Source organism: Leptopilina heterotoma, unplaced genomic scaffold (assembly GCF_015476425.1).
Source record: "Leptopilina heterotoma isolate Lh14 unplaced genomic scaffold, ASM1547642v1 Lhet_235, whole genome shotgun sequence".
Taxonomy (NCBI): Eukaryota; Metazoa; Arthropoda; class Insecta; order Hymenoptera; family Figitidae; genus Leptopilina; species Leptopilina heterotoma.
In genome coordinates this window covers 1,974,957-1,991,655 of record NW_025110952.1, presented here as the reverse complement: position 1 = coordinate 1,991,655, position 16,699 = coordinate 1,974,957, and the positions used below count along the sequence as shown (strand labels likewise).

Here is a 16,699-nt window from a genome sequence, read left to right as displayed (position 1 = left end):
TAAGAGAAAGGAAAAAATGTTGAATTTTAAGAAATTCGGATTTTTGAATTTTTAATAATTTTCGATAATTTTAGATTTTTTACCAAAGAGTGGAGACAATTTAATAAGTAAAGTATTTTCCAATAGCACAAAAATAATGAAGCTAAATCCTATAAGAGAAAGGAAAAAATGTTGAATTTTAAGAAATTCGGATTTTTGAATTTTTAATAATTTTCGATAATTTTAGATTTTTTACCAAAGAGTCGAGACAATTTAATAAGTAAAGTTTTTTCCAAAAGCACAAAAATAATGAAGCTAAATCCTATAAGAGAAAGGAAAAAATGTTGAATTTTAAGAAATTCGGATTTTTGAATTTTTAATAATTTTCGATAATTTTAGATTTTTTACCAAAGAGTCGAGACAATTTAATAAGTAAAGTATTTTCCAAAAGCACAAAAATAATGAAGCTAAATCCTATAAGAGAGAGGAAAAAATGTTGAATTTTAAGAAAAACGGATTTTTGAAATTTTCGAATTTTTGATAATTTTAGATTTTTTACCAAAGAGTCGAGACAATTTAATAAGTAAAGTTTTTTCCAAAAGCACAAAAATAATGAAGCTAAATCCTATAAGAGAGAGGAAAAAATGTTGAATTTTAAGAAAAACGGATTTTTGAATTTTTGATAATTTTCGATATTTTTAGATTTTTTACCAAAGAGTCGAGACAATTTAATAAGTAAAGTATTTTCCACTTTTAAAAGTTTGACATTAAAAAATATATAAAAAATGCCAATAGGTACTCAACCCACAAAATTTAATTTTCAAAACAAACAAATGAATGCAGATAATTTGCTAACGGAAAGGAAACTTACGATTGTTATAAAGGAGAGTCCAGAATAGAGTCGAAGTCGGTATTAACGCGCTGATACAACGCGCTCGTCCTATGTATTCCATATGGACGAGCGCGTATCGATATGATACGTTACTCTATTCTGGACTCTCCTTAATATTGTATTAGAATTCACGAAAAAGAGAATCATAGAAATTAATTAATTGTTTGACGCAATTAAAGGGATATTAATCTCAATTAAAAAAATTAATTTTGATAAATAACTGAATATTTTATACAAATAAATATTTAGTTACTTAAAAAAAAATTATTAAATATTTATTAGTATTATTTAAATGAAAAATATAAATGTTAATTAATTAAATAATAAAAATGTTTGACCTAAGAATTAGAAGTGATGGGATGAGGGTAAAGGGGGATAATTCAAGTAAATATTTACTTGTATTTTGAGAAAATATATTTTTATGATTCGTTTTTCAAAAAACATTTTATAAATTCAACTCAATTATTGAACTTTTATTATAAAGTTTTGAAAAGGTTTTTTCTTCTACTTTAAGAATATAAAATGCAATTTAAAATATTTTTTTTAAACAGAGTCTTTTTTGAAATTTAAGAAAAAAATTCAGTTTTCTCAAGGCCGGATGAAAAATAAATTTTTTTTTCTGAAACAATAGCATTTTTTACATACTTTAAAACCACTTGTTAATGAAAATGGGATATGCACATTTTATAAAGGTCAAATTTGACTTTTTCTACTTCAAAAATTATTTAATAAATTATATTTTATCAAATTTAACCTTGGAAATGAACTATATTCCCATTTTTTCTTATATATAGTTTTAAAGCACATAAAAAAATTATATTGTTATCTGCAAATAAATTTTTTGAGTTCTTTTTATAGTTAAAACACTGGAATGTTTTTTTAATTTTAGAAAAATTTTAATAAGAAATTGTTAGTTAGTATTAAAAATATTCTGAATTATTTTATAATTAAATGATAATTGTTTAAATAATCTGTTAAAACAAAAAAAATTTTTAAATTTGTTTTTTTGCACTTTGAGCAACAATTATGAACTCCAAGCTAAATTAAGTTTTGTCTAAAACATTTTTTAATATTTTAAATAATTAATTATTATTTAATTTCTAATTCTCGTAATGTTATCCTAAAAAATTTATTATAACAATGTTATATACATACTCTTTTTTAATTAAAATAAACAAAAAGTTCGCTGAATATTTAATTTTCATAATCAGAAGTTTTTTAAAAAATTCGACTTTTTTTGCAAATGAAGGAGAAAAATTTAATAACATTTCTAAGTTTTAACCTTATTTATTAGAAATAATTAAAATCTTTTTCTAAGAAAAAAAAAATTTACTCCCGATAATTCTATAGTCAAATATTTTTGATAAAATATAATTTTCTATATAGGTCAAATTTTTAAGTTATGAATTTTCCATAACTCCAAAACTATAGCGAGTTTACAGAAATTTCATCAAGAGAATTTAATAATTTCCCAACACTAACACCTTGTAAAAAACTAAAATAAATATTTTTAAAAATACCTTTAATAATTATCCTTTGTCCATGAAAATTGTTGACACAAAATATTGGAAATCAATATACAGTTGCACTTTTAAAAAAAAACTTATTCACTTTGAACTCTTTTAGAAAACTGAAAAAAATTGAGTAACTAATATTTTTAATTTAATCCGCGTACGAAATTTTTTTTTTAAATTTCTTTTCACATGGATAAAGAGGCAAAAAAAATTTAAAAAATATAAAACTTGTAAAAAAAGAAACCCTATAGAAATTAAAATGTAGAAAATATTATATTGGAACTAAATTTTCTATAGTAGCCAACTCGTTGTACAATTACTTTTTATCAAATGAAATGTGACTGCACCGGACGCTACCAAAATGAATCTAAAATAAATATGAAGAATGATAAAATGTAGTTTTGCTAACGTTGGCAAATTTCGACCTTTTGTCTAAAGCGCAGAAGCTCTGCGGAAAGAAACCTGTTGATATTTATAATTGAATATAATATATTTATATAATAAATTTGTATTTATTTAAATTATTTAAAATATTATTTATTTAAATATTTATTTAATTAATTAATATTGTAAATGTATCTGGGAGTCTCGAACCCTGCCTATTGCAGGGAGAGTAAATAAACAAATAAATAATTAATTAATATTTACAATAGGTACAATATTTATTTACACTTTCTAGAGCAAAGATGTTGGGAAAAATTATATAGGAAAATTAACATTCCATCACTCTTATTTTTATATTTCTGAAAAAATTTGTATTTTTAATAATAACCATATTATTTATATTTTATATAATATAATATATTTTATTTAAACAAATTAATACCACACAACAAAAAATAGAAATAATATGTTTTTTCATTAAAAATAAAAATTTTTTCAGAAATATAAAGATTTAAAATTTTTATTTAACTATTATTACTAAAAAAATTTATATCAATTTTATGGCTAATAAATTTTTTCTAATCATAAATACATTTTTTTTGTAGAATCAAATAAATTTGTTAATGTGAAAAAAAGTAACAAAAATTGAAAATCTTTAAAAACTATGATTTCTTAGTTTGTTATATTGTAAACTTATGATTTTCATAAATGTTTCCATATGAGTCTAACCCACGTGCTATTTAAAAAAAACTTAATATTAATTAATTGTTCTACCTTATTAATTAATCAATCAATAATATAATATAAATAACAAAAATATTAATTATTATTATTATATATTTCTGTGGATAAAACAAAAAGTCATAATTATTGTCAAAATTGTGTTTAATTTACAGTTTTCAAAAGTTAGATTTAATAATATTTGTAACTTGATGCTTTCAGTTTGCAGGTATAGCTACATCCGGTGTTATACACACATGAAAAAGTATTTCGATGATTAAGAACTTTCTGTGTATGTATATATCTATATATAGATATACACATTCGCAGAAATGAAATTAATTTTTTATAATAGAATTACAAATATTACTTAAAATATATTTAATAATAAAAGATTAAAATCAATTTTGAGCTAAAATTTAAAAAAAAATTGATTTATTTTACTTTTGATTTTTATCGCAATATAAGTCGCAAACCAACATCCAAGTTAGAAATTAATAACTTGTCCTTAAAACCTTGAACGAAAACATTTATTTTGAATCAATATTTTACAAAAAGTATAGTGCAAAACTTAAAAAAAAAATAAAAATATTTTATTTTCAAAATTCAAAATTGCGGATCCAATGTGGCGAGATCGACTTTTTCAAAAACCGATCCAATTTTTAAAGTAAAAATATTTATTTGATATTTTTATCAAAATTTTTATCAAAGAATGCGATAAACTTTAGAGTAAAAATTTTTGTAGCCCCGGTCGTGGGCAAGCCGGGTTGCCCCAAGAAACAGATAAATAAAAATAAACTTTGTTCATTGTCAACATAATTAAACACATTTAAATTTTCGACATTTTAAACACAGTATATAGAAAGATTATTTGAATAAAAATTGAATTTCAAGAAAAGAGATAAGTTAAAATAAACTTGATCCATTGTTATCATTGGTTAAATAAATTATTCAAACATTTCAATTTTCAATATATATTCTAAACAATTGAAAGATTATTTAAACAAGAATAGAATCATCCTATTAATAAAAATGATTGTGAAATTTTATTATAAATATAAATAATATATAAATCGTTCATATTTTATGTAAAAAACCGCATTAATAAATATAAAAATAAAATAAACTTAATATTATTGATTTTATTTTATTAATGTTAGATTAGGGCGGCAATATATAGTAGTAGAATATATACTTATAATAATTTGGAGTGGTTTTTGCATAAAAATTTTCGATCGTCATTTTTCGATTTTTTAAGATAAATGTGTAGGTATAAAAAATTTTTATTTTAGCAATTTATGGAAATTTTCGCGATAATTCATAAAGAATATGTAAAGTAAAAATTATCATTATTAAAATTTTGTATTTCAGTCATTATTATGGAAATTTTTGCGGTAATTTAGAAAAACATTAATTACCGATTTAATTCCTTTTAGGCTGATTGGTTGGATAACAAGACGAAAAATAAGGCTATCGAAAAACTTAGTTCAGTGTTCTTTGTACATCCAAGTATTTACGAATCTTCTATAGTGATAAGGAGATTGATGAATATTCTTCAGTCATTTGTAGAGATCAAGAAATTTAATAATTATAAAGAAAAATATGGTTTTAGAAAACCTCAGAACTTTTCGAGTTGGACATTTCTGTTGAATCCTTTAAAAGTGAATGCATATACTACTATGTGTATAATAACAGCATTGGTGTGTATTTTATTGTACATAATAGGGGCATCTGTAAACTACGATACATAAACAATTTTTTTCCATGATTTTTACTATTTTTACTGCTTACAACAATTTCAGCCATATCACCAGCAATTATGCAAGGTATTTATGTCAATCAGACAAGGCCTCAGTACATGAACTACGGATCACTTGGATTTGTAATTGGACATGAATTTATTGGTTCTATTGTCAATCGGCCAGAATTTGCAAGAGATTTTCAATGTGCAATAGACACAAAAATGAATCCCAAAAATAAATGTTCTGTATGGTAATGTCTATAAAAGAAAAATTAATGGCTGAAAAAAATAATTAAAAGTAAATTCATTCGAGGATAGTGTCAAATAGATAAAGTGTTTTTAAATTGTTTCACAAATATTTACAGAGTAAACACGTATACATATATCTGTCTGAATAATTTCATGGTATTTAAAAATTTTTTGTGCTTGAGTAATAACTGTTTTTCTTTATTATATTAACATCCAGAATAAACTAGATTTTTAAGAAGTATTTACATAATTTTTATATCGCAATATTTAATGTCTTTTCAAAATGTTAAATCATAGTTAAAATACAAAGTAAGAATTCAATAAAATAATTAGCAATGTCACAGAATAAACACTAATAAGAATTTTTATGTTTTATTTTATGAGATTTTAATGAGATTGGATCTTTTATTTTATTTATATTAGTTAAAGATTACAGAAGAAAATTACATTAAGTCCTCAAATTTCATCCAGCAAAGACTGATGAATAAAAAAAAATTTCATTTTCGTAAAATATTTTTGTTTTTTTAAATAATTTTTGCGATCCCATCAAAATGTTCAACAAGGAGGAGGAATATATTAATAGGTAAGGTACTAACAACTCTAATTAATAGGTAATTTAATTTAAATATTTAAATACAAAATTAAATCAATTGTTATTTATTATTAATTTAATAATAAAATTCTATTCGAAACTACAAGCGGGGATTATTTTAACTAGTAGTATATTTATTAACCAAAAATTATTTTTTAAAAAGGTACACTAGCTGGAGGAGGAGGAGATTATATTTAAAATGTGGATTAACAATTTTCTGTCTTGCAATTTTCATGACTGTGACCGAAGGACATGTCACTGACAATGATTATTGTCTAACATCAGAATGTAATGATACAGGTCTGTATGATTTTCTAAAAAATTAAAAAATTTAAATTAAAAAAATTAATAACTGAATTTCTAGTGATAGTAAATTTTGATTGAGTTATTCCTCTTTAGCAATAAGAGTACTGAAGTACTTGGACAAAAGGATTGATCCATGTGAAAATTTTTATAAATTTGCTTGTGGAAATTTTCCATACTCTATGGATCAGTTTACAATAATTGAGAATAAAGTTAAAAAAGAAATGACGAGTATTCTGGAGGAGGTATATACATCTACTGAACCAAGATATGCAAAATTAATAAAAACTTTTTATCAAACGTGTATGCAAACAAGTAAGTCTAATGTACTGCATATATAGTTCTTTAGTCCTAAACTTTCTACTTTTGCATTTTTATTATTTGACATTAGTTAACAATTCATAAAATTATTCATTTTTAATTCACTAATTATTATTTTCCAGCTGATATAAATAAAGAAAATATAGAGTTTATATCGAATTTATTGAATACAATCGGTGGATGGCCTCTATTAGAAGAAAATTCTTCCAGTTATGAAAATTTCCAGTGGGAAAAATTTGGCTCTGAATTTGAAGACGGCGTATTTTTGGAAAATAGTTTTATTGTTGCAGATTGGCGGCAAGACGTAAAGAATAATTCAAACAAAGTCGTAGATGTAAGTAACGTAATATTTAACCCTTATAGTGACCTTTATTTACATAATATGTAAAATTATGTTAATTTAAAATTTTTTTTGTCCTACCTGCACGGAAAGTATGTCATTTCGGGCACTTAAGGCGGGCGCAAAGTAACACATTACGCCCGGGAGTGGGGGAAGCGGGCGGAAAAGTATTTTGCGCCCGCTTGTATGACGTCAGCGGGCGGTAAAGTATTTTCCGCCCGCTTCCCCTACCTCCGAGCGGGCGGAAAAGTATTTTGCGCCCGCTTGTTAATTATTCGATTTTCTTCATTAAAATGCGACATTTTCGACTTTCTTTTTAAGTTGACTATAGAACTGCAAATATTTTCAACTTGTTTTATTTTACCTTTAAAAATTTGCAATTTTTTTTTATTTTCTCTAAAAAAAATTATAAGACATTTGGTTTTGTTCCCATTTCGTTTATCGAAATTGTCAATTTTAAAAGTTCTTGTTTCAGTTTTGTTTAATTATTAATTACTACGTTCTAAATAAATACTATGTTTCCAGAATACATTATTTTTTTATTTCTATTTTAAAACTTCTATCATTATAGACTTCATTCGATATAATGTTTATATAGAGCTTAATTTTTAACTATTATGAGCGTTTAATCGTGCGTGCCCTCAATGCCATACTTTCCATGCAGTTAGGACAAAAAATTATGTTCGCATCATGGGCGCAAAGGTGATTACGACTTTGGCGAAATCACCTATTTTGCGCCCTTGTTACGAAAATAACTATTAAATATATTTAAATACATCAAGAAAAATTATGAAGCGCATGCGATTATTCCCCAAATGTCATTTGACCGAACTGTCATTTTACCGAATTGCATTTACCCGAACTGTTATTTTAAGAAAATTTCACTTTTGTAAATCGACATTTTTACGAATTGCTACTTTTGCGAAATATCATTTTTACGATTTGTCATTTTTACAAATCGTCATTGTTCCGAAATGTCGTTGTTTCGAATTGTCATTTTTACGAAATGTCACTTTTGTGAATCGACATTTTTACGAATTGTAATTTTTGCAAAACGTCATTTTTGCGAAATATCATTTTAAACGAATTGTCATTTTTACAAATCGTCATTGTTCCGAAATGTCGTTTTTTCGAATTATCATTTTTGCAAATCGCCATTTTTACAAATTGAAACTTTTGCGAAAAGTTATTTTTTCGAATTGCCATTTTTGTGAAAAAATGACAATTCGCAACAGTGACATTTTCGTAAAAATGACAATTCGAAGAAATGGCAGTTCGTATAAATAATGACAATTCGAAAAAATGACTTTTCGCAAAAGTGACAATTCATGAAAATGGCGATTTGCAAAAATGACATTTCGTAAAAATGACAATTCGAAACAACGACAGTTTCAATTTGTAAAAATGGCGATTTGCAAAAATGACAATTCGAAAAAACGACATTTCGGAACAATGACAATTTGTAAAAATGACAATTCGTAAAAATGTTAGTTCGCAAAAATGGCAATTTGAAAAAATGAATTTTCGCAAAAGTTTCAATTTGTAAAAATGGCGATTTGCAAAAATGACATTTCGTAAAAACGACATTTCGGAACAATAATGATTCGTAAAAATAATATTTCGCAAGAATGACTATTCGCAAAAGTGACAATTCGTAAAAATGTCGATTTGCAAAAATGACAATTCGCAAAAGTGACATTTCGTTAAAATAACAGTTCGAATAAATGCAATTCGGTCAAATGACATTTGGGGAATAATCATGCGCAGCAAAAATCATTATACCGTTAAAAATTTTGTCTTTAAGTTCAATTTACGAAATATTAAACGACAATTGTACTTTTTCAGATTGGACAACCTGAGAACTTTAACACGTCTTCAGATTATTTCAATTTAATAGTAGAGATTGTAGAACTTTTCGGAGCTGATAAATTTAAAATTGAGGAGGACATAAAACAAATTGTGAACATAGAAAAAATGCTTTTTAATGTAAGTATTAAATTTTTTATTGGACCACAAATCATAATACCAAAATATAGTCCTCTTATATTAATTAAAAGTTAGAAAAAAATTTTAAAACCTACGGTATTTGAAATTTGATTATTTACAGATTTCCGTGCCTGAAGAAGAAAGAACTTTTAAATTGAATCCTATTAGAATGACTGTTAAAGAACTAATTGGAAATTATTCTAATATTTTGTGGAAGGAATACTTAAATACATATTTAAAGCCATTTCATACAATTAAAGATGATGATATTATATTGATTAACGATGACAATTATTTTAAAGAGTTTAACAACCTTATTAAACATTTTTCAAAAAGAGACCAGGCTAACTATCTTATTTGGAAAGTAGTTGAAGGTTTCCTCAATAATTATGTTGGTTCTATTCAAAATAAAAAAGAAAAATCAGAAAAGTGTTACGATTATGTAAATGATATATTCGACAATAGTTTTGGTATGTTGTATATAAGAAAACTCTTCAATGCAAACTCCGTCGCCAGTGTTACCGATGAAATGATTCCAAATATTTTTCAACAGTTTAATAAAGTTCTACAAAAAGTAAGAACAAGAACCACCTTGTAAAAGAATTACGTATTCATAATTTTTAACTTATTTTTTATCGCTTTACTTATTAATTTCTATACTCAGGCTGATTGGATGGACTTAAAGACGAAATCTAAGGCGTTGGAAAAACTTAGATCAATGTTCATTGTAAATCCAAGTATATTCGAGTCTTATAGTGATAATGAGATTGATGAATACTACACGAATTTGGAAATAATTCCGGGAGATTTTCTTGAATCATTTGTAAAAATTAAGAAATATGATAAATATCAAGAAAAATGTGAGTTCAGAAAACCTATCAACTATTCCAGTTGGACACAACATTTGAATCCTGCAATAGTGAATGCAATGAACTATATCTTTAATAATAGCCTAAGTATGTATTTCAGCTTATCAGCTCAATTGGTTTAGGTCTTTTTAATTTTTCAACTAAAAATTCTTTTAAATTTATTTTATCATATTTAAAGAAATTAATTTTACTATTTACTAACAAACTTTTTACAATAATTTTAGTCTTATCGCCAGCTATTTTTCAAGGAATTTTCTTCAATGAAAACAGACCTCAGTACATGAACTATGGATCTCTGGGGTATGTAATTGGACATGAATTGACTCATGCTTTTGACATCCTAGGTAGAAAATATGATAAAGTAGGAAATCTGGTTAATTGGTGGGAGCCAGAAAGTGAAAAAGAATTTCTTTCAAAAATAGAATGTCTGATACATCAATATGGAAACTATACAGATGTTAACCGAAATGTATGTTCTAAAAAGTGTCTGAATTAAAATTACTTAAAATTATTAAATTATTTAATTAAAATTATTTAACTAATATAGTAGTTAAATAGTTGTTAGTAGCAGTTAAAATAATTAAATTTCAATAAAATTATAAAATATTTTGCAATTTTTTTCAGGTTAAAGGTGAGAGGACACAAGATGAAAATTTTGCAGACAATGGAGGAGTTGAAGTTGCATATTTAGCTTATGAAGAGTATATGAGAACTCATTCTTCCGACTTACTGTTACCTGGTGTAAATTTTACGCAACGTCAACTTTTTTGGATTAGTTTTGCTCAAACATATTGCGAGAAAATTACTCAGGAAGAAATGAATAGTATGATTATGTATGATAATCATAGTCCTTATGAATTTAGAGTAATTGGTTCTCTAACCAATCGGCCAGAATTTGCAAGAGATTTTCAATGTGTATTAGGCACAAAAATGAATCCTGAAAATAAATGCTCTTTGTGGTAAAATCTTTTAAATGAACATTAAAAAATAAGTAGAGTATTGTGCTTGATTATCAAAGTGTATGCTTTAACAGAAAGTGATATTACTCTATCAAAAATGAAGACAATTTTTTGTACCTGATTGTTTTTTTAAAATAGGTACTGTAAGTGGAGTAAAAAATAATATTTATATTTTCAGAAATACAAATTTATTTTTCTGTAATATTAAAATGAAACAGAGCACAATCACTTTTTTTATTAATATTTTTCATTAATTATTTAAAAATAAAAAAAAATATTAAAAAAAATTAAAACAGTTTTTTTTTGCACTTCGATTATTATTTATAAATAAAAACAAGAACAATATTATTAAATTAATTAAATTAAATTATTAAATTTATAATAAAATAATATTACAAATTTGAAAAATTTTAAAAAATTATGATTATAATAAAAAAAATTATTATGCAAATTATTCTCAATTTTATTTATAAAAATACTAGAAAATTGTTAATTGTTAAAAAATTTTTATTAATAAGTAGGAAATATTATCCATTTTATGCATAATTTTTATTTCTCAATAATAAAATATTGTTTACAAACTAATTTTTTTTCTTTTGAGAAGAACAACATTAGATAATCCCGTTTCTTAATATTTTTGTAGAAAATTCTCAATTTTTATAAGGGAATAAATTTGCATCAATAATTCTATTTTTTTAATTTCAATTGTTTTAATAAAATTCAAAGTTTTTAAAAATAAAGGGATAAAATGTTTGTAAATTATATTTGTCAATTAGAAAATTTAATTGACAAATGAAACTGAAAATTTTTGAATTTTCAGAAAATAAAGGAAAAAATTTTATTGAAAAAAATGTTTTTTTTTTAAATTTATTTACGAATATTTTAAATTGTAAAATTATTAGAAACCAATAATTTCTTTTTTAAATATTTAATTATTAGATATTATTTTTCTATAGGAATTAGGATTTTAAAAAATTTCAAATTCAAACCTTTTTGAAATTCGATTAAAATTGTATTAAAAATAATTTTAAATAAATTTATAAAAACAATTTTAATAAAATTGTTTTTAAATAATTGAATTCATTTTTGGTGATTTTATTAAAATAGTAGATATTGAAAATCATTGAAATGAGGGAAATTTTGAAGAATAATTGAATTTTGAAGAAGAATTTTTTTATTTATAAAGATAATAATTGGGATTTTGTCGAGATTTTTTTTTGTAAGTTTTTGAACATAATTGAATTTTGTGATAAGAATTTTGTTACTTTTAAAAATATAATTGAATTTCCGCAATTATTTGTAACTTCTTTAAAATTTAATTTTTTCAGTGTTTTAAACTAAAATTCTTCTATAAATCCATTATTTTTTAATATTAATTAAATAATATAAATATTGATAAATTTAACTAATTTCAGAAGATTTTGAATTATTACAATTTTTCAAAAATCTAAGTTCATTAAAATTTCTAATGAAATTCATTCAACATTGAAATTTTATAAAATTTTAAATCGTAACCGTTTGAAGTTCACTTATTTATGAAAATTGTAAACTCAACTCTTTTAAAATTGAATTAAATTTGAAATATTTAAGTAAAATTATTCATTAAATAATTTATTTATTTTATGAATAGTTGTGAAAAATTAAATTATTTAAAAAAAAATTTTTGTCAGAATTTGAATTTTGTATTAGAATTCGTGGTAATTTTTTTATAGTTTATGAGTCAAACAAAGAAGAGACAAAAATTCAGAATTTTCTTATGAATTCTCAAAATTTAATTTCTTTCACTACTTTTAATAAAAATTCCTGGCTTTTCCCTGAATTCCCTATGACAGAATATATCATTATTATAATTAATAATAATATTAAAATTATTTATTCTAATTCATATTTTATTTTTATAAAAAAAATTTGTATTTAAAATTTTCAAGTTCTATTACTTTTAAAATTACTACCTAATATTTTATTTAAAAAAGTGAATTCGCGTAAGCGCGCGAATTGTTGCTAGTATAAATTATTTGTCTCAATTAATTTTAGGCAATTTTATGTTAATAATGTAATAATCTATTATATAAATAATATATTTTGCTAAAGGATAGTTAAAAAAAAATTGTAAATAGTTAAATTACTTCAAGCAAAGGTCATGAAAATTACTACTCGTGGATTTTTAGGATCGCTGATTACGAATATGCTGTTAGTTTCTCAAAATCCAAAATGTCGGATCCAATATGGCGGACGCAAAAATTTTAAAAAATTTCGTCCGCCATATTGGATCCGACATTTTGAATTTTGAAAATTTTGCAAAACTGACATCGGATTCGTAATCAGCGACCCCAAAAACCCTAAAGTGCATAGTAGGACGAAAATCGCATAACTTAAAAAAAATTCGGGTCTTAAAGGGTTAAAATAATTAATTATGATGATTAATTTAATATTTGATTCAAACCATTTAATTGAATAAAATAATTTTTATTTGATTCAAATCATTTTTTTTTCATTGTAATTGTATTTTAATTTGTAGAGTTGAAAACATAGGGTGTGATTGTAACTTGATACACTTTCAGTTTGCAGGTTGCTATTATCCGGTGTCATAAATCTAAAGAAAGAGAATTTGCTGATTAAGAAATGTTCTGTGCATACATACATATATGTATGAAAATAAATTACTTCTACAAAATTATTCGTAGTCACAAGAATTTTGCATAATTTGCATATATTCTCTAGTCTTTAGAAAATTATGAAATTTTCATAAAAAAATAATATTTCTCCAAAAAATCCTACTATTTGTCTACATATCTGTACTTTAACGAAATTTTTTCATATTTTAAAAATTGAAAACTTATTATTTAAACCGTTCGCTCGAAAGACGCTTAAATCAACTTAAACCGTTTTTCGAGCGAATGGTTTATTTTTAAATCTAAATAATTTCTATAAAAAAACCTTAAATTTTTTTGTATTTTGTATTTCTTCATATTAATGTTGAAAGTAAAGTCTATTAAAAACAAGGTTGCTTTATAATATTATACTTTTTTGAAATATGACAATTATTGAATTGGGTCAGAAAAGGACACAACATGTTCTCTCATTTACAAATAAACAAATTGTGTAAGAATTATGCAAGAATTATGAAAGTATATTATTGAAATACTAATGATAATTTTCTATTGAGCGAAACTAAAACTAATTGATTTTGTATATCAAATTTGACAACACGCAAATTTAAGAACACAAATTTTTTTTCTATAACTCAACGTAAAATAATTAAATTATGTAATAGAATTTCATTCAGCAATAAAACAATAGCAAATTCTGATTGCGGATTAAAGTACCTATAGTATACACTATATATATACAAAGATTGCGTCTAAAACTTGCGAAATGTATAAAAGGCAGCATAGTATATATTGTCGAAATCTTTAAGATAATCAATCTATATCTCAAAACAAACGAGAGTGATATAATAGTCTCTACTTTCCCATATAATATTTAAATTGTAGGCTATAATTTTTAATTTAGAAAAATGAAGTTAACTCTACTGAATTTAAATGAATTTTCAAAAATTCTCGGATTGTCGTTATTAATTATTTGTTGGGTTTCTGCAAAGCCCTTAATTCACAATGACTATCGTTCCTTGGAAAGTGAAATCGCAAAAATTGAATCTCATATACGTAAAGCACGTGATTTATTACCAACGAATACTGCTGGTGAAGTTTATGATCTTCTTGTTGCTGGAAATGAGCATCAAATAAATCATGAAAAAAAGAATCAGAATTTAGACAAACCTGGTATGATTTTGTCAAGAATTTAATTTCAAATAATTCAAACTTAATATTTTTATAAATATTATATTATATTATATTTTATTATATTATATTATATTATATTATATTATATTATATTATATTATATTATATTATATTATATTATATTATATTATATTATATTATATTATATTATATTATATTATATTATATTATATTATATTATATTATATTATATTATATTATATTATATTATATTATATTATATTATATTATATTATATTATATTATATTATATTATATTATATTATATTATATTATATTATATTATATTATATTATATTATATTATATTATATTATATTATATTATATTATATTATATTATATTATATTATATTATATTATATTATATATTATTAATTGAATTCCTTAAAAAAAATTTATTATTTATTAAAATAATTAAATGTTTAGGTACAATTTTAATAAATTTTTTTTAAATAATTGAACTTTGAGAAAAATTTTTGTTATTTATAAAGATAATTGGGATTTTGACGAGAATTTTTTAAAAATTTTGAACATAATTGAATTTTATGAAAAGGATTTCATTGCTTTTAAAAACAAATTGAATTTCTTCAATTATTTGTAATTTTTCAAAAATTAAATTTTTTTTATTGTTAATTAAAATTTTTTAAATTCTATTATTTATAAAATTGCCAATCGAGATAATCTGTCCTCACGTGAAGTTAGTGTTTTTTTATTCCATTTTTTTGTTTTATAGTTCGAATAATCTGCTTTGCAAAAAGCCATTAAATCAAAAAAAAAAAAAAAAAAAAATTATTATTCTAAAAATTATTTATTTTTCTATTTAAATAACTGAATTCTCGTAGTTTTATTTTGATGAAAATTGATTTTAAAAAAAATTTTAGTCAAAATTTTAGAAAATAATTAGAAGTGTTAATGTAGGATTTTTTTAGAAATAATTAAATTTCAAAAAGTTTTCAAATTGAAATCTTTGAAATTCTAATTGCTGTAAAAGTATAATAATATTTAAATATATAAAAAAAGTATTAATTTGCTAGCTTTCTTAAAAATTAAACAGCTTTTAATTATATTATTCAAAAATTCTGAAAAATAATTTAATTTTACAAGACTTGGAGTTTAAATTTTCATAAGAAATGTTGTATTTAAATATTTATTTTACAAAAATGATTGAAATTTGAAATATATAATTTAAAAATTCTAAAAAAATTAGGTTTTTAAAATATTTTTCAAAAAAAAAATTTATATTTTAAAGAATTTTATTTTTTTTATTTTTAAAAATTACCTATAAATATAATTGTAATTTTAAAAATACTATTTTATGAATTTACCAAAATTATTCTATTTTAATAATTCAATTTTCATTGTTGATAAAAATTGATTTTAAAAATATTTTAGTTAAAATTTTAGAAAATAATTGAATATTTAAATCGTTATAACAAGTATTTTAGGAATTAATTAAATTTAATAAGATTTTCAAATTAAATTCTCGAAAAATTGAAAAGAATCTAAAATATAAAAATATAAAAATTTTTATTTTAAAAAATTAAATTAAATTAAATTAAATTTAATTAAATTTAATTAAATTATTAATTAGGTACATTTTTTTTTAATTCTTAAAGTTTTGAATAATTTTATTCAAAAATTCTAAAAAAAATGAATTTTGGAAGAATTTTTGTTGCAATTTTGAGAAATAATTAAATTTTAAAAGGTTTTCTCATTGAAATTTGTAGAAAATTTTTTTTAAATCCGTGTTTCATAATTTATTTCGTAAGGTGATTTTTCAAAATAAATAAGATAAATTTTGCAATTTTTAAAAATTTACAGTTTTTTTTACAACAAACATTTTTGACTAAAATATCTTTTGTTTCCTTACAGGTTTAACGAAAAATCAAGGATTCATTAAAACTTACGACAGCGATGCTGATAGATTTAAGGATTACCTAAATGAAACATATAATCAAGCTAATCATGGATATAAAAAACTAAACAAATTTGCAAAAAAAAATAAAGATAATTATTCTTTGGAAAATTATGCTTCATTTGGTCAGG

The 16,699-nt window shown here is 22.4% G+C and overlaps 1 protein-coding gene across 1 annotated transcript; it reads left to right on the top strand.

The window, feature by feature from the left end:
• Positions 1-4,953: 4,953 nt before the first annotated feature.
• Positions 4,954-16,699, top strand: LOC122502606 (neprilysin-2-like). Its single transcript, XM_043612756.1, has 12 exons — positions 4,954-5,189; positions 5,292-5,481; positions 5,903-6,062; positions 6,235-6,371; positions 6,471-6,689; positions 6,818-7,029; positions 8,881-9,021; positions 9,143-9,595; positions 9,686-9,977; positions 10,115-10,359; positions 10,515-10,849; positions 16,526-16,699. Exons 3-12 carry the CDS (start codon positions 6,031-6,033, stop codon positions 16,551-16,553), a joined length of 2,094 nt encoding a protein of 697 aa, XP_043468691.1. The 5' UTR covers positions 4,954-5,189; positions 5,292-5,481; positions 5,903-6,030; the 3' UTR covers positions 16,554-16,699.

Coding starts and splice junctions, on each gene's coding strand:
- LOC122502606 (XM_043612756.1), top strand. CDS start 6,031: ATGTTCAACAAGGAGGAGGAATATATTAATAG. Junction 6,372..6,470: donor ATCAGAATGTAATGATACAG/GTCTGTATGATT, acceptor ATTCCTCTTTAG/CAATAAGAGTACTGAAGTAC. Junction 9,596..9,685: donor TTAATAAAGTTCTACAAAAA/GTAAGAACAAGA, acceptor TTCTATACTCAG/GCTGATTGGATGGACTTAAA.